Consider the following 25690-nt stretch of genomic DNA (forward strand, 5'->3'; position numbering starts at 1 on the left):
GTCAGTGGCATCGTAATTATTCAGTAAATTTGCTCCAGACTTTTCAAATCTGTGATGGAAATTTAATGCAGAGTCAGTAAGAACTGGAACATCTTGTTTAAGTTATTGTTTTTTTTAAATCTAAGAGATAAATTTGATCACATTTGGCAGAGGCATCCGTAACATCACGCTGCAGTCAGGTCTCAATGGCCCACAAACCTAGAACTCAGTTGAGAGCAGGGGCACCTGGTGTGAGCTTTCACCCGGAGAACTGCTGCTCACTGGATATTTTCTCCTTTCTCAGATCATTCTCTGTAAACTCTACAGATGGTTGTGTGGAAAAATCCCAGCAGATCAGCAGTTTGAAATAAATAAAGCAGCCCGTCTGACGTCAACAACCGTGTCACGTCCAGAGTTGCTTAAATTATATTTCTTCCACAGTCTTGATCGTGTCTACATGCCTAAATGCAGTGAGTTGCTGCCAATGTGATTGCCTGATCCTATATTTGCATTAAAAGAGCAGCTGAACGGCTGTACCTAAGAAATCACTTGCAGACTATATAGGTGTGCATTTTTTTTTAATTTATTTGAAGTTTGATTGTTGATGTTCACTGGATATGTGTTTTCAGGCTGTGGTAAACATTGTTTGCATGCTGTGTTTTTGTGCCATGCAGTCATTAACTTCCATTTATTTCTGTATGTTACATTAATTAAGCTGCAGATGTGAAAAATGCAAGTGGCATCGTAATTACTCAGTAAATTCACTCCAGACTTTTCAAGTCTGTGATGGAAAATTAACGCAGAGAGTAAGAACTGGAACATCAAAGCATCTGTTTCCTGTTTAAGGTACTTTTTTAAAAAGTCAGAGAAAAACATTTGGTCAAGAGGCAGAGCCATCCGTAACATCATGCTGCAGGCAGGTCACAGTCAGGCCACAGTGGCCCCCAAACCTAGAACTCACTTCCTGTGTCTTGCCCACATATGGCCCACATGCAAACTTACCCACAAACCAGATTGCTAATTGAAACACATGTGGCACATCAGCAGCAGGCTGAAAGTCACACAAAACCACTGCTGTGCATGGCCTGAATCTTACACTCGTAACCCAGAAGCTTTCAGGTATCTTTAATACTTATATTCCTGTTTTCATCTAAGCTGTAAAGAACTGCAGATGAGCTCTGAGTGGATGAAACAAAATGTGTTTGCGGTGATGTAAAAGCTACATCTGTTGGCCCGGTGTGACTCATTCTATCTTCACCACAAACAGAGCCATTGCTTACAAAATGGACCTGAAATCCCCCATATTTATATCCTGAATAGATTTTCACAAGTTTAAACCGTTTTTGTTTGACCTTATCCACAACGCAAGTTACCACTAACAAGATGGACTAGCTAGGAAATCTGGGCTTAAATGCTTAAAGGTGTTAAGCATTTGGACAGTTTGGACATTGATTATTTTGTTTGTTTGTTTGTGTTTAATTAAGTAAGGGGCACTTAATTGGAGCAGGATGCATAAAGTTAGGTCTGTAATGTTTTGGGCAATTACAAAGTTTTGTTAGTTTCAGTGCATTTTAATTTAAACAGTCAAAATGTGACTGAAGTGCAATGTTTCAAGTTTAAATAAGCTGCTTTAATAAAACTCATTTTAGGATTTACAGCCATTTTATACACATTCCCCCAATTTTCAGAGGCTTGAAAGTAATTTGGCTAACTAACTTAATTTTAAATCTGAGGACTATTTGTAATCTTTTGAAGCCTCGGGCGGGCCTTTACTGCAGACACCTTCTTGTTTGTGGGTCTGTCTGAATTCAGTTTTGTATTTAATGAAATGAAAAGCAGCTCTGTTGGACAGAAATCAGGTGACTGACTTGGCCACTGAATAATGTCCCATGTCTTTGCCTTAGAGACTCTTGCATTTCTTTTGCAGTTTGCTTTGAGTCATGTTCCATTTGCACTATGAGGTGTGTCCAATCAGTTTTGCAGCATTTGGCTGAATCTGAGCACAGAGTATTCTTCAAAATTCATCCTGCTGCTTCAGCAGTCACATCCGCATTAAACACTGGTGACTCACTTCCACAGGCATACATATGCACATGCCATAACACTACCTCCACCGTGTTTGACAGTGGTCCGCTTCAGATCATGAGCCGTTTCTCTCCTGCATTTCCATTCATGAAGCTGTCTCTTGATCCTGGACCATGGCAATGATATACCTACATCCTCAAGAGTGTTCCTGACTCGGTTCGATGTTGTGAAGTTGCTTTTGTTAACTATGGAAATACCTCAGTCATCATGCCCTTTAGTTGTCTTCTGTCTTTCAGGCCTTTTTTCTTTTCAAGGGTGTTCCAGGTTGTTGTTTTGTCCTCTCCTAAAATGTTTTGCTGTCTCTCTAATAAGGTTATTTATGTAAGCTTGATGGCCTCGCTCACTCGCACTGACATCCATTTTAGCCTCGAATTTAAAATTATGATGAAAAGCTGTAAAATACAAATGTAACACTTTGAATCAACTTCAGATGTTAAGCTTGCTCCATTTGTCATGAAACAACAAAGGGACAGACCTTACCTGGACATTAAACTGCTTAAAAGTCAATTGTACAATTACATACGATGCTCTGAAAACAGGGGACTGTGCATAAATCCTGTAAATTCTAAACACGTTATGCTACATTAACAAAACAAAACAAAACCAAAAAAGCCCCGCTTGAATTAAAGTCTGCGCTTCAGTCACATGTTTGATGTAAAATATAGAGTGGTGGTGTGCAAAAGGAAAACTACAAAAAACGTGTCCTTGTCCTAAAAATGATGGGCCTAACTGTATATAGACACACACATTTTTCCAGGGTCTCCTTAACAAGAAAATCCCACCTAGAACAAAAAGTCTCTCTCTCTCTATATATATATATATCTGTGCTCATTTTATTATGGGAGGGTACGTTTCTGCAATTTTTGTATTTTATGCACTTACATATTCCGCTTAGAAAAACTTCTTGATGGGTGATGATGATCGCAGAGAATAATTTACCGTGGGACTGGCCTGGACCAGCCAGAGATTCCCACGACCCCTCCTCTTCACACACACACACGCACACACACACATATCGGAACACAGGCTGCACAGACGCACAAGCAGCGCAGAGACGGAGAGGCAGAGCAGCTTTGCACCACTTTTATCAAGACTCTTATTTTACTATAAAAGCCTCGTTTCAGGCTCCGTTTCCGCGCGGCACGCGCAGTCAATCCATGGATGAAAAAGGTCTTCATGTGAGGAGGAATTGGGTTAAAGTGCGGAATCCTCCGGATCAAAGTGGAGGAGTGGGAGGAATAAGTCAGCGCTATTTATTTTGATAATGCCGAGGAGCCAGTTTCTGCTTCGGATTTACGTCCAAAACAAGGCAAGTACCCACTCCGACTGCACACACACTGCGTTAAAACAGCAGGAAGTGGATTGGTGTAGTGAGCAACAGTGCTGTCGAGCAAAATGACTCAAAAATATTCTGTTTAACACGGATGCGTAAAAGCAAACTTGATCATCTGCGTTCGGATCCCCCGGTTAGGTCCACTTGCCTCGGGCAGAGTCGGGGGGAGGAATAAATTATGAGTTCAGTTGGAGCAGTTAGCGCAGGGATGTGACTCCAGTTTGTTTTTTAGCCGCAGTGAGATCGTGAAGTGAAATCATAAGGTCTTGAACGGGGTCAGTCATTGATGGTGGTGGTTCATGAGCTCCTCAGAGACACCAGCGGGGTTGCGAGAAGCTCGGCATCTCATTAACTGAGCCACATGTCTTATTAAAGCAGCTATTTCCTGTTGTGTGCGGTGCAGGCTAAACTGTCTTCTCCCCAACACCTCCAGCGCTCTCCTGATGCTGCATCCAGCGCTTTCATGTTTCATTCCTTTATTTTCTGATGCCTCTCTCCTCTCCTCTCAGTCTGAATCCAGACGATGACAGCTGACACTCCAGTCTGCAGCCCTGCCTCTTCCCACTCTTCCCACTCCTCACCTGCCTGCCCCCCAGAGTGCCACAGACACCTGAGGAAAAGCAAAGCCCTCCAAACCAAACTGCCCCTGGCTTCTGCCCCAGGTTGGTGGCTCCTGCTGGGTGTAATGGTGGTGCTGGTGGGGATGAGTGTTGCAGTGGCGGGCTACGTCTCTGCAGAACCGAAGCCCGTGGGGCGGCGCGGCACCACCCCCGTGGACAGGATGAAACTGGCTGGCCCCGTGGTAATGGGAGTTGGCCTCTTCATCTTCATCTGCGCCGCCACGCTGCTGTACGAGAACCGGGACCGTGAAGTCTGCAGGCGAGAGAAACCTGACGACCTGGAGGATCTGAAGGGAGGAAGCTTTTGTGAAGATTCCCAGGAGCAGCCCAGCTTCGGGTGCCAAGAGCAGTGCGAGTGTAAAGAAGGAGAACAGGGATCCTGGGCCGCTCCAGCCCACATACTCCCCCTCTCAGACCCTCCTCTTCCTCATTTGAACAGACACAGCATTAGCAGCAGAGCCTCAGAGCCACCTCCTCCGGATGCACAAGGTAAAGAGTACGAAGACAGGAATGAGGAGGAGAAGGAAGGAAGGTCAACCCTGCTGGCCCGAGTTCTGCACCACCAGGAGCCAACTCCTCACCCTTCCTCCCCCTGCCTGTCCATCTCTCACTCCCCCGTCTTCTCAGACTCCTGCAACTCTAGTGAAATCAACTTCAACGTACGGACAGACCCTTCTGTGCCGCCTCAACTCTGAACCCCATGCTGCCTCCCCCCCCTTCCACTGTCTCATGAAATATGCATGATGAGACACACTTAAAGGTTTCACGTGCAGATACACAAGACTATGCAGTCCTCAATAAACAGATGAAATGTTTTTTGGGTATGTTATAGTGCCTCCGAATGGCGCAGTTGCTCTGAGTCACTGTCTGTGAAGGGTGTTTTTGTCCTACATCGCTCTCTGACTCACCCACATTTGAAAGATTGGAGCTGTGCTGTTTGATGTCAACTCACAATCTTGTTGTCTTTGAACTCAACCGTGCCCAAAAATCCCTAAAGCCACCACTGGATTGACCATATTAGGACGTGAGGAGGTTTGCTGAAAAGTTATTTGGGTGCCATACTGGGAGATGGACTCCGTCTCCTCTCCCCTCTCCCTCCTTCTGCTTCTCTGCAGATGTCTACATTTGCTTGCTGGAGAGGTTCAGTAAAAGAGGATGAGCCAGATTAGGTTTCAAATAAGTCTTTATCTTATCTCATACATAAGTGTAATCTGCTCTTTATCTGAGGAAATTGTGTCTTGGTACAAACAAGAGAAGCACATAAGGCCACACTCCTCTCACTCGACACCTACAGCCACTCTATAAATACCAGCTGGTGCTCTGCACACATGCAGGCTTTTTTTTTTCTTTTTACTGTAATTCAACATTTCTTTTTAAATTCCTACTGTCAGCTGCTCAGTTTTTTCCTTTTTCTCAGCCGCGGCGAGGCGAGATCTTAAAGATTTTCAATCACAGGCTCTATGGAAAGAAAAAGAGCAACAACTTGACACAAAAAAGACACAAAAAAAAAATCTGGTGAGGCTGTTATGAGTTATTCCTGACGTAGCTTAAGTGAGAAAAACAAGTCCTGCGAGTGGAGTAATTGAAGCCTCCCTCTCCCACCCATCACGACCTTTCATCTCCTCTCTTATCATCCAATTCCCACGCTTTATTCAAATACTCCATCCTCCGTCTCCATCCTTGGCTCCCGCAAAAGCCGAGAAGTGGCGAAAAAAAATAGGGCAAAACAATGCAGAGGGAAATGTTAGCAGCTACAATTAAGCCAAAGTGAGAATGTTTGAACAGGGAAGAGGAGGAGGCGGAAGAGGAGGGGGTTTAATTTTAATTATCGCCAGCATTTTCTCCTCCAGTCTTTAATTACACTGGGGATCAGTGTGAAGGGTTTTATAGGTGCTGTAGGACTGCTGAGTATTTCCTTGTTTCGGCCCATGCTGGGATCCAGGCGACGACCGAAGTCTGAGCAGTCTACAGTAATTTGCAGCCACACATTTCACTCACTTAAAAGCAGCACCCATCTGTGTGTCACACACACACACACACACACAGACTCAATGGAGGGCTTTTGTGTAGGTACAGTATGCTGGCTGTATATTCAGCTGCAGAGATGAGCTGGTGGTGGTCGGGGGGTGGGGGGAGGGACGCGTCTGAATCTTGCAACATGCTGCAAGCAGCCTCCTTCGCACTCATGCCTCTCAGAAAAGCAGCTCTGTGTTCGCTCTCTTCTCACACGTCGGCTGCGCAAGTGCTTTGCAGTGCGTGAGATGATCCGATGTGTTTACATTTGGAGGGAAAGACGATGCACCGTAGAGCTGTAACTTACAACTTTTATTACCATTTAATCTGCACATTGTCATGCTGCACTCGACTGCCAGTTTGTTGTTGTTTTTTTTGGGCTTTTGTTTTTCAATTTTAAGTAAACCAAGCACCCAACAGTGTTGCAATAAAACCTTCCCCCTGCAAACGTTTTTATTCAGAGCTTTTTATTCGACCGCATTGTGATTTTGGGAGCCTGCAGTTTGTGGTGCAATGGAGTTCGTATTGTGTTACACTACACATCAGGTGCTACTTCTGCTTGTCCATCTGAATCAGAGAGAGGAGGCTAAATAACAGCAGCGTGTGTGCATAATCCAATAAAGCACCACAAATTACATCTTCCATACGAGTCATAAAGTTGTCAGATGCCTTCAGGATATTACATTTACCACCACATGATCCAAAGTAAGGCAACAAACTTTTATAATTCAGAATCTGGAGCCTTTCTTTTTAAAAAAGAAAGTTTGATGCTCGGAATCAGTGCAGTGAGTCATGTAGTTACATGACTGAGTTAATTACAAAAATAAGTCTCTTCAGATAAATGTTGCATTTACAGAGGGATTGATTCACAGGACGGGGGGAATCGTTTCAGCAGATTTATGTGTATACAAACACTGCAGCACCACACAATTTAATAAATCTTCTCATGTGTATTTCTGTGTGGTTGTGTGTGTGTGGCACGTGTTACATAAGTCAGCTGCACAGATCTTAATGCTGCATTGAGAATATAGCTGAATCGAATGCTCTCCTCTGAGAGGCCAGTGTGTGTGTGTGTGTGCGCATTGATACATATCTGAGCAGACGGACGGGTGGCTATAAGCTGCTTAACCCTGCGCTGACTCAGGTTCATTCAATTTCTCTGCTCCTTAACAAGCGAGAGAAGCTCTGATCACCGTTTCTGTGTTGGTGAAATGTTTTCCGTTACTGAGGAACTTCAAAAGTAAAAAGATGTCAAAACAGAAAGGCGGGTTCAGCTCAGCTCACAAATCTTTGTTATAAGTCAGAAACACGGTTTGCACCCATGTGGAGGAATCTTAACCTTTGAAGTAGTTTGCTAATTAGAAACAAAGGCACGTGTCACCCTCTTGGTTATATTTTTGACACTGATGCTGTATCTTCTCTTGAAAAACTGCAGGTTTCAGTGCACATCTCTGCAGTTATTTCCAGAAACGTCACTTGTTTGATTGTCAGCACCCTTCTAGCAGCTGTGATTGGTGTCACGCAGGTGACAGGTGCATTCCTTACTAATCCAATTTCCCTCCACCCTCCGGCCACCTCAGCAGTCCTCATGGTGGAGTTGGTGGAGGAAGCATCACGCTCAAAATGAAAGGCCTCATATTGTGTGTTTTTGCCATCATGATGCTCACACCTGCTCAAGGTAAGCTGACAGAGTACCCGAGTTCATAGCAGGTGTTATTTTTAGTGTTCTAATGCTTTTTAAGGACATTTTCTTTATATTTCACTTAAGAGTCCAACAGCTGACCTTGAAAAGTATTTGCGTTTTTGGCCGATAGCTTGTCAGATTCTCACTGGCTGTAATGACTGCATTTATTTATATCATATCAATAATGTTTGAGTTGTTAAATTCCATGATTAACATCACCTGCGATACAATTGGTCTGTAACTAAAAAGTATTAATCTGCACATTATTTTATCACTAAATAAATTAACTGATAAAGCATCACACAAACTGCCTCAGATTCCCATAGTGTAAGACGACTGCTTCAAACTGGTGAAAAACTGAAATGTATTCAGTCTGCTGCAGTGTAAGGCAAGACAGAAATACAAATGTTTGGGACTTTACTTCATAAAATAGTGACCAACCTTTGTTTTAGAGAGGTTCAGACAGGTGAGACCTAAAGAGACTCACTGCACAATGCAACAACAGGAGAGTTTGGTTAAAATTCTTCAAAATTACCTTCAAGTCAAACCATAACCTCAAAAAAAAAAGGTCTATTATAATGTGCACTAAGGAAAAACTTATTATAGGACTGTGTTACGCTGTATTAGACCGGCTTTACCCCATAAACTGTTGAATAAGAGTGGACTTTGGACCTTAGGTTATAAAAAGTAAGCCTGGCCCTTCCTCATAATGACCCCCCACCTCGGTACTCTTTTGTTTTGCTCATTCACCTGAGCTAGGACCGGGTTAACAAGATGATAGGGGATAAGGATTGTCTCACCAAAATGCATCCGATTACTCTGAGGAAGAGATTAGTCCCTTTTGCCGACAGCAGCCAATCGCAGCACTAAAGTCAGCCATTTGGCAGCCAAAGCTCCCTATATCATGATATTTTGTTGTCTCCTAAAATGTGATCTTTAGAATAAAACAGGACACTGGTGATAAGCTTATTAACAATTTTCAGTTTTGTTTTATGGACACTAAGAAAATCTTTTAAAACTAGTGACATGATTCGGAGGGCTCGAGGAGTACATCACAGTAGGAATAACTGAGGTATTGTCCCCTGCCTGCATTATGTTTCCCTGCTGAAGTTTTCCATTAATCCCAGTATCTGTGCGGTTAATACAAACATGATGCTGCCCTATGACTTGGAGCACTCCCTGAATAACGCACTCAAGAAACAAATTCCAGACTGCTGCAGAATAAACAAAGCATTTCTGAGATGCTCAAGTGCTCAGCAGTTTGCTGGCCATGAGTTTGGCTTGATGTCCTGTAACAGTGCTGCAGTATTTCACACATCCAGCAACCCTGAATATTAATGTGCCAAAAAGGCTATTACATAAAATCTGAGAAACCCAAAGTATTTTATTAACTTTAGCCTGTTTATAACTTCATTTTTTCTGTTCTTACCTGTATTTGAGTCTCTCTTTACTGTTACCTGATTATGTTCAGTGTCCTGGTTACCAGATTTACCAGTGGTGCTTATTTGCTTATGAAAATTTAAATAAAGGATAAGAAATCTGCATTTTCTGTATCAGCCACATTCATAGATCTTTGGGGACGACTTCATGCTTAACAATGGTTGTTTGGCATGTAATCAATGTCTTTCCATTTTCCTGTTATTTTTAGTTGTTTAAAATATGTTTACGCTTGAAAAAATTTACCCAAATGTTAAAAAAAAAAAGTATATATTTTTTATTGTTAAGCTCTGATGATTTTTTTTAATGGTGAGAGGCCAAAATATTTTACATGCAGGAAAAACCATCTTCATCTTTGTCAGCTGTCCCCATAATGGACACATTTCCATTTTAAGTTGTTCAGAAGAATCTCCTTTAGCAGCACATTCAGTAAAAATCATTGTGCATTCAGTGTTATTCTTTGGGCTCAGGTGAGGAAAAGGAGCAGGTAGAGCAGCTCATGGAGTCAGTGGCATTCGAAGCGGAGGAGGAGCATCTGGAGTGCTTCCGCTGTGATTTAGGCTTCTGGGATGCCTGCTACACGACTGAAACCAAATGCAATCTCGGGGAGCGCTGCTACACAGGCCGGGGGAGGGCAGGTGTGTGTTTACCAAACATTATACGAAGAATACAAGAAATGATGTGAAGGTTATTGGCTATAAAATACACACTGATCATGGCTCTGTGCTACTGCCCTGTCTCCCCAGCTGATGCTTTGGATATAAAGATGCTGGGGTGTACCCAGGCAGAGGAGTGCAAGGTGGAGACGACCTTTGAGATCTTTCCAAACAACACCATCTTTGTGATGACCAAACACTGTTGCGACACACCCTTCTGCAACTCAGCGAGCAAACTTTCCATCTGTGCACTGATGTATATCACAGTGGCTCTAACCACCTGGTTTACTGAAGAATCAGCATCATCATAATAAAGTGAACTTGTTTATTATTTATTACAGACTGTGTGAAGTGATGCTGAAAGGACTTCAACCATACGGTGAAGAAAAACCGCCAGATTTACAGAACTTTTTTTATGAATGACTAAGAAGACATTGGATAATTATAGCATAAAAGATAATTTATTATATATTATAGAAACGCTGTTTGGTGTTACATTTCATATTTTTGAAGTGTGAATATGGTACTTAAACATATAAAACTGTGCTGTTTTTGTTTTGTTTTTTTGTCTTTTTTGCTACAACATAAGTTTCAGTGTTTCTTGGAATAAAGGTTGTGTCATTATGTATTTTTCCCCGGCGTTCTTCCAACACCAACCCAAAACATTTAGGAATGAATGAACGGACTGACCACGTGGTACAGAAGCGCGTTTGCTGCAAAGCCAGAAGCATTCAGCTGCGGCTTAGCAGATCTCCAGCAGAGGGCAGGAGCTCTTCCTTCAAGAACCTCTGCACATCCAAATCTTTGTCCTCCAGGTTCAAGCTAAGGAACTTCTCCACAACAAACTGGCATCTGTTACCCACAAACAGAAACATTTCACACACTGCTTTAACTGTGTGTCACTTTGTGCTGCTTAAGTTTAGCAAACCTCTTTGTCTCTTCTTCCAAGGATGCTTTTTCAGTCCGTTTGATGGGCCTTCCTACCCTGTACAGCTCAGACACCTTAACAAACACAAAAATCAGTCAGTCTGTCAGCCTATTTCTGTATGTGTGCGTGTGTGTGTGTGTGTTTACCTCCACTGCTCTCTGTACAAGGGAAGTTGGCAGGCCCGCCAGTGTAGCAATGTTGGCAGCATAGCTGGACTGGCAGATCCCTTCTTTTAGTTGGTACAAAAACACCAACTCATCTCCGTCCACTGCTGTCTCTAGGGTCTAACACACACAAACACACATACCAGACGCACACATACACCCAAATGATTAGTCATACTTGTGAAATGGGGTGAAACTAATTTTATTACCTAATCGGCCATTTGGATGTTTCCGTTCTAAACATTTTTCTATAGCACTTTAGTTTACCATTTTTAAACTTTACAGAAGGTTTTTTTAATCACTCTCAAAGTTTCTCAGTACCAGAAGAGACAGCAGGGCCGAGGATGGTAACAAACTCAGCTGCACCACACTGTGGAAGTTAGTAGCCACCAGAACATGAGGAACATCCCGTAGGGCTTTCCTCAGCCAGTAAGAGATCGATGCAGTCAGCAAGGACAGTCCGTCCACCTGCACAGCAACAACTACGATTTAATAATATTTTTAGTGACAGTGGGATTCTGTTAGGAAAAAAATGGGACATCAGTTTCAAATTTGTGGATGAAAAAAGTCCACCCACCAGATGCCCTCCTTGCTCATTGTTCAAGGTGTAAAAAATGTCAGTTTACCTAATGCTAATGTTTTTTACTGGTTTTAATCATCCAACAGTAATAAATATCATACAGGTACACCTGTTCATCTACTTGTTAATGCAAATATGTAATCAGCCAATCACATGTAGACATGGTCAAGAAGACCTGCTGAATTCAAACTGAGTATCAGAATGAGGAAGAAAGGTGATTAGTCTGAAATGGTCTGAAAAAGAGAAATGAACATATAGCTGTCCTGTATGTTAACATTAAACCGAGGCAAAATTCACACAGGCTCACCGAAGTTGGACAACAGAAAATTTGAAAATATTTTCTAGTGTGATGAGTCTCGGTTTCTCCTGCAGCATTCGGAAAGTAAGGTCAGAAGCATAAATAACATAAAAGCATGAATCCATTCTGCCTTGTTACAGTGGTTCAGGCTGCTGCTGGAGGTGTAATTGTATGGGGGATTATTTACTGGCACGCTTTGAGCTCCTTGATACCAACTGACATTAAAATGCCAGTGTCTACCTGAACATGCTAACAATGTTCATGAGATCCACAGATTAATAATAATAACAACTAATAATTAAATGCAGATAGAGAGTGAAAAACCATGACTTGAATGTATTTCTTTATGATTCCAGTGCATCCATAGGAAATTCATATCATGGATGTGCAGCTGAAAGATCTGCAGGAATGTATTTATCGGTGCACCCAGGAATGTTTATATCTATGTTTGGATACCTGAAACAATTACAAAGGAGTAAAGCAACAGCAGCAGCAGATAAGATCAGCAGATGTAGATCTGTCTTTTTCCAACCATGTGCAGCAAAAAGACAAAAGTACACTGGGAAAGTCAGGCATCAACCGGTCTTTGCATGCATGTTATCAGGAGTGAGAGTTCAGTTTCTTTTTTCTGATTTTTTGAATAGTTTTTGGCCAAACCAGAGAAAGAACCAGAACGGACACATCCAGCAGTTTCATAGTGACATTAGCTTTATTCAGGATAATATTCAACATTTCCTCTTTTTAAATTCACATTTCTGTGTGTGTAACTGTCCAGTGCCCCTCTGTGGTGTTTATTAGTTAGTGTGCAGCAAAGTTTTAAGAGCTTTTTTACTGGAAATGACAGCATTAGAGCAGTGAAACGATCCACTGAAGCTCATTACAAAGCTCTGAGGGGATTGAGGGGAGCTGCAGATTTAGTCCATTACAGTGACTAATACTTCAAATTATCAAATTGTTTTCACATTGTAATAATAATTTTTTTAAATTATACACACATGTTAACTGGATTAAGATGGAAGTTATCCTACACTGATATTTTGCTCTTGTTCTTTCTGTTGGTTTCTGCCTCTCACACCTATGTTTACTCTCTAGATGAACATAACTGGAGTTTCTCATCCCTCCTCAGTACAACATGGTACACAGAGATGGATTAAAATGCTTTGTGTGTATAAGTATGTGTGTATAAGTATGTGTGTATAAGTATATGTGTGTGTGTGTGTGTGTGTGCACATACCCCAAAGTTTCAAAACTGCCCATAGAAGGTGCAAAATAACACTTCTAAGTTTGTAGGTCCACACAGCTGCTGCTATTTTCTTGCTAATAGGTGACACATGTTTGGCTGAACCCAGAGTCTGTTTGTGCTGCAGCTTTAAACTTGTGACTGGTTTCAGGTGCGTAACATTAATGACATAGTGTTTCCCCTTTTACCCTCGTGCATATGTGTTCAATTCACAAAGTGCTGGGACAGTCTGTTCTTACTGTGTTAGTTCCTTTTCCGAATTCATCGATGAGGACTAACGAGTTGCCAGTACTGCTGTTAAGAGCCTGTGCCATCTAGAGAAAAGAGATGCAAACTGTTAGACTACACTTTGCATTTTAGTGTGTGTGTGTGTGTGTGTGTGTCATTGCTGCAGGCAGTGGTTGCTTAAAAAAATTTGACAGGTGGAGAGTGGGAGTGGAGCATGAAGAGAGCAGTGATGAAAATTCATATATTTCATTTGTACACCTACACACACACACACACAGTGGGAGCTGCTTGTTATCATGAGATTTCTGTGTTTTTGTGTGTGCGTGAGATACCTGGTTGAGGTCTATCATGAAGGTGCTAAGGCCCACAGACACAGACTCTCTGCTCTGCATGCACGTAAAGATGCCGTCCACTAGACCAATCTCTGCCTCCTTTGCAGGCACGTCTGAGCCAATCAGAGCCATGAACACAATCAGACCCACCTGCAAAATCAAAATAGAAAGCAGGTTAAGCGTTGAGTTTCAAAAACTGAGCTGTCTCTTTGCTATTATGGAAATCTAAATATATTTTTCTGATGAGGTTGTAAATTTCGGAGCAATGCCTGATTAAATAACTAAAGTAAAAATAGTGTGGAACGGAAATAGATAAATGTTGTGGATCTTTTCTAAGGTGCAAATGCAGCTGCTGAGAGAAAAAGGCAAATTATGTGCAATAATGCTGATTATTTTTTTGTCTCTTGAATGCCATCATTTTTAAAATTCTTCTTCTTCTTATTGTTTTTAAAACTTCTTGCTTGGCTATTTGGCTCATAGAAGCTCGTCACTTGGGATCACAAAAGAAGAATAAAATAAAATTCAGTTCAGTTCAATTCATTTTTATGACAGCCCTACCTGTTTGAGGTAGATGCTCTTTCCGGATGAGTTGGGTCCGGTGATTATTTTGACTCTGCCCTCCGACTCAGAGCTGTGGAAGGAGTTGGCCACAAACACAGGAGAGCACAGCTCCAACAGCGGGTGCCTGGACAAAAACAACCCCCCCCCAAAACAAACAAACAAAAAAAAAAAAACAGTAAATACAAAAAAAAGTACACTCTTGTACCGCAGTAACAATTTTTCCTTTTGTGTGTCAGCGCTTACCTGCCCTGTGTGATCGTTATCTTCCTGTTGCTGGCTAGCTTAGGCGAGGTATAATTGTACTCCTGGGAGGCGCTGCTCATGGCCATTAAACAGTCCAGTTCAGCAGCGAGATCAAGAACCTATAAAATGTACAGATTAAACGCCTTTAATATCCTGAACAGAAGAGCTATTAGAATCCAACAGACCTTCCTTCCTACCTACAGTCTTCTCTGTTGATACAGGGAGTGCAGAATTATTAGGCAAGTTGTATTTTTGAGGAATAATTTTATTATTGAACAACAACCATGTTCTCAATGAACCCAAAAAACTCATTAATATCAAAGCTGAATGTTTTTGGAAGTAGTTTTTAGTTTGTTTTTAGTTTTAGCTATTTTAGGGGGATATCTGTGTGTGCAGGTGACTATTACTGTGCATAATTATTAGGCAACTTAACAAAAAACAAATATATACCCATTTCAATTATTTATTTTTACCAGTGAAACCAATATAACATCTCCACATTCACAAATATACATTTCTGACATTCAAAAACAAAACAAAAACAAATCAGTGACCAATATAGCCACCTTTCTTTGCAAGGACACTCAAAAGCCTGCCATCCATGGATTCTGTCAGTGTTTTGATCTGTTCACCATCAACATTGCGTGCAGCAGCAACCACAGCCTCCCAGACACTGTTCAGAGAGGTGTACTGCTTTCCCTCCTTCTAAATCTCACATTTGATGATGGACCACAGGTTCTCAATGGGGTTCAGATCAGGTGAACAAGGTGGCCATGTCATTAGTTTTTCTTCTTTTATACCCTTTCTTGCCGGCCACGCTGTGGAGTACTTGGACGCGTGTGATGGAGCATTGTCCTGCATGAAAATCATGTTTTTCTTGAAGGATGCAGACTTCTTCCTGTACCACTGCTTGAAGAAGGTGTCTTCCAGAAACTGGCAGTAGGACTGGGAGTTGAGCTTGACTCCATCCTCAACCCGAAAAGGCCCCACAAGCTCATCTTTGATGATACCAGCCCAAACCAGTACTCCACCTCCACCTTGCTGGCGTCTGAGTCGGACTGGAGCTCTCTGCCCTTTACCAATCCAGCCACGGGCCCATCCATCTGGCCCATCAAGACTCACTCTCATTTCATCAGTCCATAAAACCTTAGAAAAACCAGTCTTGAGATATTTCTTGGCCCAGTCTTGACGTTTCAGCTTGTGTGTCTTGTTCAGTGGTGGTCGTCTTTCAGCCTTTCTTACCTTGGCCATGTCTCTGAGTATTGCACACCTTGTGCTTTTGGGCACTCCAGTGATGTTGCAGCTCTGAAATATGGCCAAACTGGTGGCAAGTGGCATCTTAGCAGCTGCACGCTTGACTTTTCTCAGTTCATGGGCAGTTATTTTGCGCCTTGGTTTTTCCACACACTTCTTGCGACACTGTTGACTATTTTGAATGAAACGCTTGATTGTTCGATGATCACGCTTCAGAAGCTTTGCAATTTTGAGACTGCTGCATCCCTCTGCAAGATATCTCACTATTTTTGACTTTTCTGAGCCTGTCAAGTCCTTCTTTTGACCCATTTTGCCAAAGGAAAGGACGTTGCCTAATAATTATGCACACCTGATATAGGGTGTTGGTGTCATTAGACCACACCCCTTCTCATTACAGAGATGCACATCACCTAATATGCTTAATTGGTAGTAGGCTTTCGAGCCTATACAGCTTGGAGTAAGACAACATGCATGAAGAGGATGATGTGGACAAAATATTCATTTGCCTAATAATTCTGCACTCCCTGTATAGTCGATATATGACTTTGAACACAAGTGGTCAACAATGAAGCAGACTGTGTTGCCCCTCTTTATTGAACTCAGTATTTCTTTTAAATTATTTCTTTTAAATCTTTTAAGTTGCAATATGATTAAAAGTTATTAGCGTTACATTTTGACCACAAATGCATTTGTTCTTAATGCTCATTGTTCCCTCAAAAATAATATTGTTTAGAACAGCTGCAGTCACATAGTGCAGCACTCATACATCAATAGACAAGTATCACAGCAGTTAAAAAATAACTTGTAATGGGATCAGGGCAACAACTCAATCCAACCAGAGGAAGCACACAGTAAATCACAACAAAACCCACCTACACACATCAAAAACATCACTTTGATGCCAGCAATCGCTTAAACAGAGTGGGAGTCATGTGTTAAACCCTGGAATCTGCATACACAGTGATGAACACGAACCTTACAGAGGGAATCGCTCCTTTCAAGGACTGCGCTCTGCAAATGTGCCATGACTGCCATCTCCATGTCTGACAAACAGAAGGTTTGTGATCAAGGTAGTATCTTGAGAATTGCAGTTATTTTCTCATAGAAAATGTCAGAAACACGCCTGTGATGTGACTGTTTTGTGGGTGAAAGTAAAAGACCTCTAATGTCGCAGTGCAAGTCTCCGAGGAACTCGTTGAGCTCCCTGGTTCTCTGGCTGCGGTAGTGGAGCCGGTCGTCTGAAAGAAACTAGCCCACACACAGACATATAGAAAAAAACATATACTGTATATATGGAATAATGATCACAAAAATGTGTAAACAATGTAATCATTAGATACGATCATGAACATACCAAAAAATCAAGTCCCTCCATCTCAAAATCCTTTTTCTCTACCATACTAGGCAGTCGAGGCACAGACAGCAGGAATCCAATCTGTACAGAGAGTTTCAGACATAAAAGGTACTGAGATATATACGCATGGTGGTCCAGAGTAACAATTTCCTCAATATCTGATCATCAATAAATCAAAGAAATACTGCAGTATACAGTGCTGTGAAAAAGCATCTGCCCCTTTCTTGATTTCTTAGGGTTTTTTTTTTCCATATTTTTCACAGTTACGTTTCAGATCATCAGACAAATTTTGACATTAAACAAAGTTTATGTCAATAAATACAACATTAGACCTGCTGACTAAAGAAATCATTAAAATAGAATGTGTTTGACAAAGTGAAGTAGGCTAAAAGATCTCATAAAGCAACACACCACACCAAAATCTAAAGAAACAGCTGAGAAACAAAGTCATTGACATCTATCTGTCTGGAAAGGGTCACAAATCCATTTCTAAGGCTTTAGGACTCCTGTGAACCAGTGAGAGGCATTAACCACAAATTAAGAGTGCTAAACCCTCCCAGGAGTGGCTGCCCTACCAAAATTACTTCAAGAACGCATCCACGACTGATCCAGGATGTCACAAAAGAACCCAGAACAACATGTACTCACTTGCCTCAGTTAAAGTCAAAGTTCATAAATGAACAATAAGAAAGAGACTGGGCGAAAATGGCTCACATTTGTCAGAAAACATCTTGATGATCCCAGAGAAAAAATATTCTGTGGACTGACGAGAAAAAAAGCAAACTTTTTAGAAGTTTTTAGTCCCGTTACATCTAGGCTGAAACTAACGCAGTATTTCAGTAAAAGAAAACATCGTACCAATAGTCGAACATGTTGGTGGTAGTGTAAGGGTGCTTTGCTACTTCAGAACCTGGCCGAATTAACATAATTTAGCAAAGAAGAGTTGGCCAAAATTACCCCACAGTGATGTGAAAGACTCACTGTCAGTTAATGCAACCATTTGAATTCAGTTCTTGCTGCCAAGGGTGCCACAACCAGTTATTAGATTTAGGGGGCAATTACTTTTTCACACAGAGCTTGGCAGGTTTGTTCCTTTAATAAATGAAAGCATCATTTTAAAATTGTGTTATGCATTTACTGTCTATCTTTGTCTAACAATAAAAATTGTTTAATCATCTGAAATAAGAAGTCAGGAAGGGGGAAATACTTTTTTGAAATACTGCATGACAGATGAATTTGTAAAAATAAATAAATAAATTGAGAAAGCATTGTGTGTGCCAGAATTAAATCTCGGACCACAGGGATGTAGATGACACAGCAGGATGGGATTCGAGCATCCAGGTGTTCAAGTTCTCTTCTGGCAACATCTGTCAGGAAGTCAGAGAGCCCCATCATCCTCCTCTTCTCTGGAAGAGGGAGTGTAATTATGGGTTTAGGTCAACAGTCATACAAAGTTCACATGGGCTTACAACTAAAACAGGCACTTACTCTCATCAATGGCAGGATCCACATTCGGTTTGACTATGAAGCAGTTGTCTGCCAAGCTGGCTTCAAAATCCACCTACATCACACATCAGAAATCTATTAACACTTAACAAAGGCGCCAAATGTGATTAAAACAATAGGTGTGATTTTATGGAGGAACTCACAACTCTGCTGATGAGGGAGGTGATATAGTTGAGATCATCAGAGAACCCTTCACTGATATCACGAAACAGCTGAATGGACTGAGGGAGGTGACGCGCTGTGTCCCTGACACAGACTGCACTGTACACCGTCTGACAAACACACACTTTGTTGAACATTTAACAGAACCTGTCACATGGAAAAGGTGTGCTTAGTAAAACTGTCCTGCAGCTCCAACCTTGTAGAGGCTCTGCCAGTCATTAACTTTGGTGAGAGAGAGAGTCATCCGCCTTAGAAGAGTCTACAGCAAACAGACAAAAACTGGATTTAGGTAGTTGTCATATCAGTGGTTAGGTGATGAATCTGTAGGTAATGGTGTAATTAAGTGAGAAACGATAGACTTGTTACAGGTATGTTTCGGATGTTGCGTAGCGATGACTGCAGGGTTCTCAGGGAGTCCGAGTTCTGAGGAGACGTGAAGAAACGTATCACTTCCTGCCTCCTTTTTAACACTTTCAGGTCCTGAGTAGGCTGCAGAAACCACTGACTGACAGAAGACAGGATGCCACAGTAGTAGTACAAACAAGCAAGCCTCAAGAAACCACAGTTTGTTGATGAAATGCAAAATTACCTGAAAATAGGGGTGTTTTACCATCAACATTCAATACTACAAAAATACAGCATTATTATACTAGTAAAAAAAACAAACGGTGCATCTTGACTATAAATAAAATCTGCTTTATACAAACTCAAATTCCATATCTTGCAGAACTTCAGCACTATGGTTTGTTTGTAGAAATACATGAAAGAAACTCGACTGTTTGTTTTTTGTTGATAGTGTTTGTAACTGTGTAGGATTTTTTTCACACATTTATTTGCTAATTAAATCATCTTTTTATTTGCTGCTAGGACATTTTATTTTGCTTATTATGCTGCAAGCCAAAACTACCTTTATATTATTAAAAGACGGTATTTGCTGCTGATCAATAACTTATTGTGTAATTGTACTTTCTTACCGTAGCAGTTTGGAGCCAAACTTGCACTTGCAGCGGTTCAGGATCCCTGTGACACACACACAATACTTGGTAAACACAACTGGATAAGAAAGAGTGATAATGCACTAACTACTATACATACCATAGAGACTGAGTCCCTCCTTTTCTCCTGAATGCAGCTTGTAGACTGATGGGTGGAGTTCTGATTTGAAGATCTGCAGAACACTGGAACAAACCTGTCATTGTCCCGTTTTCTTGTAGTGTTGTTGGTGAACTTTTATTTTACTGCTATTCCTTCTTGTATTTCCAAGAAGGAGCGTCCCCACTGTTGCCTCCCTTTGTCTAGTCTGTGTGTTTGCACATTTTTCTACCTTGTTTTCCACTTCCTTACTTATTTTGTTTTTGTGCTTCATTGTGATTGACTACTCTTCCTGTGCACCATTGTACAATCAGCCTTTTGTGTATATTAGTTTCACCAGTTTTCCCTTCAAATCTACCCTAATTCTTTGTGGCATAGATTTTAAAAAGTGCTAAAAACATTCCTTAGCAATTTTGGTCCATGTTGACATGACAGCCTCACATAGTTTCTGGAAATTTGTCAGCTATACATGATGTGATTATTTATTTTCATTACATCCCAAAGGTGCTCTACTGGATTGAGATATAGAGACTTTGGAGGCCGTGAGTACAGTGAACTCATTAGGTGAACTCATTGAGTGTATAGTCCTATTGTGCTTTGTTTTTCATTCTTTATGCTTTAGTTTTTGACATTTGCTTCTGTGTCCTGTGTTTGTCCTCTCTTAATACCATGATAAAACCCTTGATGAGTTTCCATATTTTTCTAAATTTTGATAAAGTATATTAAAAACAACAAAAGTAACAACAAAAGATAAACAGTCACAACACAAAACTGAAATTGCAAAAACTGTAAAACAATGTCAGAACAGATAAAGAACAGAACAGAAAAAGCAAAAGAAACTCCTAAAAGTTTCCTAAACAAATAAAATAAACCTGATTTCAACTGAATTGAACAGTTGCTTGGTAGGCTCAGTTGTTCTACAAGGAACAATTTATGAAAATTGTAGGAGATCAGTATTAGCTTTTAGGGGCCTATGTAGGACAAAGACAGTTTATACACTTACCTGTATGTGTCTCGGTCAATGTACACCATTCCTTTACTACAATGAGAATGAAAAGAGAAGCAACATTTTTTATTCATGAATACTTCTGAATGGCATTAGGCTGGTCTGGTTTGCTAGATGGGCAGGAAGGAGATGCACTTGTGCTATTAAAACACAGTTGGACAAATTCATACTTCTGCAGCACGTCTGACTGACTAAAAACAGGCCAATGAAATTTCCCACTTTGCTGAAAAAATGGTTTCAGGGTTCTCATTATAATGTGTAATCACAGTTCTCTGTGTGTGCGTGTGCGTGTGAGTGCTACATTTATGCAAGTCTCACAGTGTGTAGGCGTGAAACTGCAGGATGGGTACTCCAACACTGCTGTCTTCCAACTCCACTCCCACTCTCCTCCTGTCCAGACATTTCAGCAGGGCACCCACTGCCCTCAGCTATCCCACAGATGTACACACACACACGAGAAAATGATCATCTCCTGCAGAACCATGACTGATGGATAGGATAATGTTGAATGTAGACAGCTGGCTCACCATCAGGGACGAGTCAAAGGAGATACAGGAGGAGAGGTAGGACAGTTTGTCTCTCTCAGAAATGCAGGCGGGGAGGAAAGGCAGATTGGCAGAGAGCAACCTTTGCTTACTGACCTCCAGACCTTCAACATTGATACAAAATGAAGCCGGAAAACTGTGCAATTTCATGCTAGATTTCTTCTAAAGGATTGAGGAAGAGAGTATTACAAGAATGTGTTTACCAAAGTCGACATATGGATACGTGACCACCTCTGGTCTGTAATGTGGGTTTGAACCTGAGAAGCAACAGAGAGTAGTTTAGAAAAAAAAGTTGTCACTTTAGTGAACACAGTAAGGGCTACATAAAACATTACACTAATCAGTAGTTCAAAAATGTTGTCACTTGGAATTTTATGTCAACCAGACTTTATTATTAGAACTGTGAAGGTAATGAAGTAAACTTTTGCAGTTTTGTTTGATAAACTCACCACTAGGGCGAGCAGTGGGGTCATTTAATCAAAAGGTTCACTTTAGACAGCTTTTGCTGTTAGATCTGAGTCAATCCAATCACTTGGTTTTGTTTATATTTTTGCAAGCAGAAAATAGATGAATACTTCTTGTTTATCAAGAATAAGAAGTAATGAAAATCTGGGTTGCTGAAAACATTTTTGGGTTTTGTTCTGTTTACCGCGATGACCTGTTTTTGAGAAGCAATTTCGTCAGTGCGACTACATTAGCAGACTTCAAAGGGTCTGGCTAATAGAGAGCAGGATAACATTTGTTGGGGATGGGGATCCAGTCTTCTGTGGAGTAAACCACAGAAGAATGTAAAATAGCTGTCTGGTTAGGTTGTGACTGTAAAAGTATGTTATTAAAAATACCTTCCTCTGACAGAATATTCAAAAGATGACATAGAGGCTGTTTATCACAGATATGAATACAAGTGCGCTTTGAAAGTTTGGCTTGCCATTTGGGGTACTTTGGTTAGGGCTGGCACTTATATAGCACTTTTTAACTTTATTTGTGGCCCATAGCCCATTGCTACAGGCCATTCGATCCCTATACAACCGTTGCAAGAGCTTGGTTCGCATTGCCGGCAATAAGTCGGACTTGTTCCCGGTGGGTGATGGGCTCCGCCAGGGCTGCCCTTTGTCACCGATTCTGTTCATAATTTTTATGGACAGGATTTCTAGGCGCAGCCAAGTGGCGGAGGGCTTTCACTTCGGTGGCCTCAGAATCTCATCTCTGCTTTTCGCGGATGATGTGGTTCTGTTGGCTTCATTGGGTGATGGCCTCCAGCTCGTGATGGCCTCCAGCTCGCACTGGAACGGTTCGCAGCCGAGTGTGAAGCATCGGGAATGAAGATCAGCACCTCGAAATCTGAGGCCATGGTTCTCAGCCGGAAAAGGGAGGAGTGCCCACTCCGGGTCGGGGATGAGTTCAAGTATCTCGGGGTCTTGTTCGCGAGTGATGGGAGAAGGGAGCCGGAGATCGACAGACGGATTGGTGCTGCGGCCGCAGTGATGCAGACGCTGCACCGGTCCGTCGTGGTGTAGAGAGAGCTGAATGTAAAAGCAAAGCTCTCAATTTACCGGTCGATCTACGTCCCTACCCTCACCTATGGCCACGAGCTGTGGGTAGTGACCGAAAGAACGAGATCGCGGATACAAGCGGCGGAAATTAGCTTCCTCCGAAGGGTGGGTGGCCTCTCCCTTAGAGATAGGGTGAGAAGTTCAGCTCAGAGTAGAGCCACTGCTCTTCCACATCAAAAGGAGCCAGCTGAGGTGGTTCGGGCATCTGACAAGGATGCCTCCTGGGTGCCTCCTGGGTGAGGTGTTCCAGGCATGTCCCACCGGGAGGAGGCCCCGGGGCAAACCCAAGACACGCTGGAGATTATATCTCTCGGCTGGCCTGGGAACGCCTTGGTGTTCCCCCGGATAAGCTAGAGGAGGTGGCTGGGGAGAGGGAGGTCTGGGTTTCTCTGCTTAGGCTGCTGCCCCTGCGACCCGGGCCCGGATAAAGTGGAAGAAGATAGATGGATGGATGAACTTTATTTGAGCACTCAAAGTATTTTCTTAGTGCAAACCTCACAACACTCACATTGTAATGGGTTCGGTGTCTTGCCCAAAGATACTTCGACATACATACTGGAGGAGCCAGGGATCAAACCACGACCTTCCAACTGGTAGAGCCACAGCCACCCCGGGATCAGGATGTTTAAAAACTGCACCACTGACTTACCACACGGGCTGGTTTCAGTGTCAGACATACCTCAACCTCATTCCTCTGACCCAGACCACATGTACCACACCACGTCTTAAAAGAAACTGTCTAAAAGGTCTTTCTGTTTTCCCTCTTTCGTGGTAAGATAAGTATCATCTCCCAAAGCTCACCTAACTGTTGCAAAAAGAGAGTCATGGAGCGCTCCTGCTTTGCACTGGTGATAATTACATGGGGACTAACCTCCTGAATGACTGTAAAACAGAGAAAAAGGAGAGTTTATGGCAATGCACGTGTTTTTTTGTTTTTTTTTAACACATACTGTAAGTCTCCCTGAGGGTTTTACAATTTACCATTGTGTGGAGATAAGTGTATCGATTCTACAATACCTGCCTCATACAGGTGCATTGCTTACCTCTGACCAGTAGGTGGAGCTCTTGGTTGTCGGGCGTGTCCGGCATGTAGTGTAAAGATGAGTCCTGACTGTCATAGAAGCAGAGGCCCACCTGCCCATGCTGAACCAAAACACTCAGTAAAACCTGAAAAACAGACATGCAAACGTGTAAGTTTGACTGCCCTCAAACTCTCATATAACTCCCATATAACATTAAATGAGTGCTGCTGGTGAATGTGAAAATCAGAGCTTACTGCAGGAGAGTCCTCCTCATCTTCTTCAAAACTGCCAGAAGGTCCAAAAACCACACCTCCTCCTCTAAGGTTATCAAGAGCTGCTGCCATGAATAATTAATTCTACAAGGACAAGTCAGATTAAAGTAATTTGTAGTCACCCGATAAATCCAATATTCATTGTATTTTATGTTTTATGTTCTTCTCTGTCTTTTCTGCCTCCTTAGGGAAATATGGAGCCATTTAACTGCTAAATGAGTCACTGTCATTAACAGGCTGTCCAAGTCTGTCTGCCTTGCACTTTAGTGCTGAGCAGGGAGTATAATGTGGGTTTTTAGAGCTTTTTCACTTTAAATAGCTTACTACTACTGATGCTTAAAGAAAACCATGGCTTCCTAAAACAACTAAACTGCAAGTCAAACAAAAATACCTTTTTGAAACTCGCTATGGGGTCCTTTAAAGATAAAAACAAAACATGGAATTGATATTACATTATTATGATAATAATTGAAATTATTGTAGCTCCAGTTAGCTTGTTGGGCTAACGATGTAAGCTAGCTCGTTTAAGTTAACTATAACTTACTTATATTTTTATTTAGAAACCGGCTATAGAATTAAATTTGTTTTAGAGTACTGCCACGTCAATAAATCTTTTATATAACTGATAGAGTCCAGCTTATAACAGAAATGAGGCTGATAAAATAACTTTAACAACCTTTAACAGTGCTTGTTTTCCACAAACTCACCTTCAAGTGCTCAAAGGTGCCTTCCCGGTTGCCATAACAACCACATCTCTCTCGCTATTAGTTCTGTACAATTAATCAGTTCAGAAAGCTCTTTCAACATATGAAACCTTTTTGTTTGTCTGTCTAGCTATCTGTCCTCTATGTAGCATAGGTGTGGGGTGGTTGTTGGTTAGAGTGTACAGCTGATGGGATTACTGCATCCACTCCTGGTAGGACTCCAAACACGACTCTTTTGTGGATTACGTCGATGGAGAGGAGGTGCCTGTATGAAGGATTTAAACATGTCCTGCATGCAAGCATCGATCAGCAGGATTAGCAAACTTCAAGTAATTTGTCTGCCACCTGCAGAGGCAGCATCTGGTTCTTAGCAGGTGAGCAACAACACACAACACATCACACGGTGGGATTATTTATTCAACAAAAACGAAGGCAAAATAAAGCAGTGTGTGAAAAAATAAGTACAAAGCAGCCAGGTGACTGATTAACTGATCATCAGTAAGTGTGAGAACCTCTATAAAAGCTTAATTTTTGACAGTTTGTTGGCCTCCAGCGTTACAGTGTGTGTTAACACAATATCAAGGAGGAAAAACATCAGCTATCATCTTAAAGAAGCAACTGGTGCTGCCCATCAATGTGGGGCGGTTTATAAAGTCATTTCCAAACAATCTAAACTCCATTATTCTATAGTGAGGAAGATTATTCACAAATGGAAAACACTGAAAGTAGTTGCCAATCTTCACAGGACTTGATTTCCCAGGAAATTAACCCCAAGATCAGATCAAAAAACCCAAGAGCTACCTTTCAAACTCTACATGCCTCAGCATGTTAAATGGTAA

At 41.7% G+C, this 25690-nt stretch overlaps 3 protein-coding genes across 3 annotated transcripts in view; 2 read left to right on the forward strand and 1 right to left on the reverse strand.

The window, feature by feature from the left end:
• Positions 1–10431, forward strand: part of LOC120732250 (protein Bouncer-like) — an 18146-nt gene extending 7715 nt beyond the window's left edge. The window contains exons 2-5 of the mRNA XM_040029707.1: positions 6631–6635; positions 6859–7708; positions 9622–9789; positions 9898–10431. Coding sequence (XP_039885641.1) covers positions 7654–7708; positions 9622–9789; positions 9898–10118 — 444 coding nt within the window. The 5' untranslated portion in view covers positions 6631–6635; positions 6859–7653 and the 3' untranslated portion in view covers positions 10119–10431. The remainder of the gene's footprint in view (positions 1–6630; positions 6636–6858; positions 7709–9621; positions 9790–9897) is intronic.
• Positions 2989–6482, forward strand: LOC120732243. Its single transcript, XM_040029698.1, has 2 exons — positions 2989–3373; positions 3907–6482. Exon 2 carries the CDS (start codon positions 3921–3923, stop codon positions 4710–4712), a length of 792 nt encoding a protein of 263 aa, XP_039885632.1. The 5' UTR covers positions 2989–3373; positions 3907–3920; the 3' UTR covers positions 4713–6482.
• On the reverse strand, positions 10368–25213 carry msh5 (mutS homolog 5). The gene is made up of 26 exons (XM_040029682.1): positions 24855–25213; positions 24130–24231; positions 23897–24020; positions 23655–23735; positions 21504–21557; positions 21283–21404; positions 21074–21183; positions 20753–20788; positions 19753–19835; positions 19632–19677; positions 19024–19162; positions 18854–18916; positions 18639–18767; positions 18478–18550; positions 18286–18395; positions 16990–17070; positions 16796–16883; positions 16611–16678; positions 14382–14500; positions 14136–14262; positions 13578–13727; positions 13257–13331; positions 11221–11367; positions 10882–11019; positions 10736–10809; positions 10368–10659 (listed from the first exon to the last, which is right to left on the reverse strand). Exons 2-26 carry the CDS (start codon positions 24217–24219, stop codon positions 10539–10541), a joined length of 2448 nt encoding a protein of 815 aa, XP_039885616.1. The 5' UTR covers positions 24220–24231; positions 24855–25213; the 3' UTR covers positions 10368–10538.
• Positions 25214–25690: the final 477 nt, after the last annotated feature.

This window comes from Simochromis diagramma, unplaced genomic scaffold (assembly GCF_900408965.1).
Source record: "Simochromis diagramma unplaced genomic scaffold, fSimDia1.1 OVJJ01000361.1, whole genome shotgun sequence".
In the NCBI taxonomy this organism is placed as follows: Eukaryota; Metazoa; Chordata; class Actinopteri; order Cichliformes; family Cichlidae; genus Simochromis; species Simochromis diagramma.

Bases quoted from the DNA above. Each gene is read 5' to 3' on its own strand.
- LOC120732243 (XM_040029698.1), top strand. From the start codon at position 3,921: ATGACAGCTGACACTCCAGTCTGCAGCCCTGCCTCTTCCCACTCTTCC.
- msh5 (XM_040029682.1), bottom strand. From the start codon at position 24,219: ATGGCAGCAGCTCTTGATAACCTTAGAGGAGGAGGTGTGGTTTTTGGA. The intron at 19,836-20,752 runs GTAAGTGTATAA...GGTTTGTTCCAG, and splicing joins ATTGACCGAGACACATACAG to TGTTCTGCAGATCTTCAAAT. The intron at 18,917-19,023 runs GTAACAAGTCTA...TGTTTGCTGTAG, and splicing joins GCAACATCCGAAACATACCT to ACTCTTCTAAGGCGGATGAC.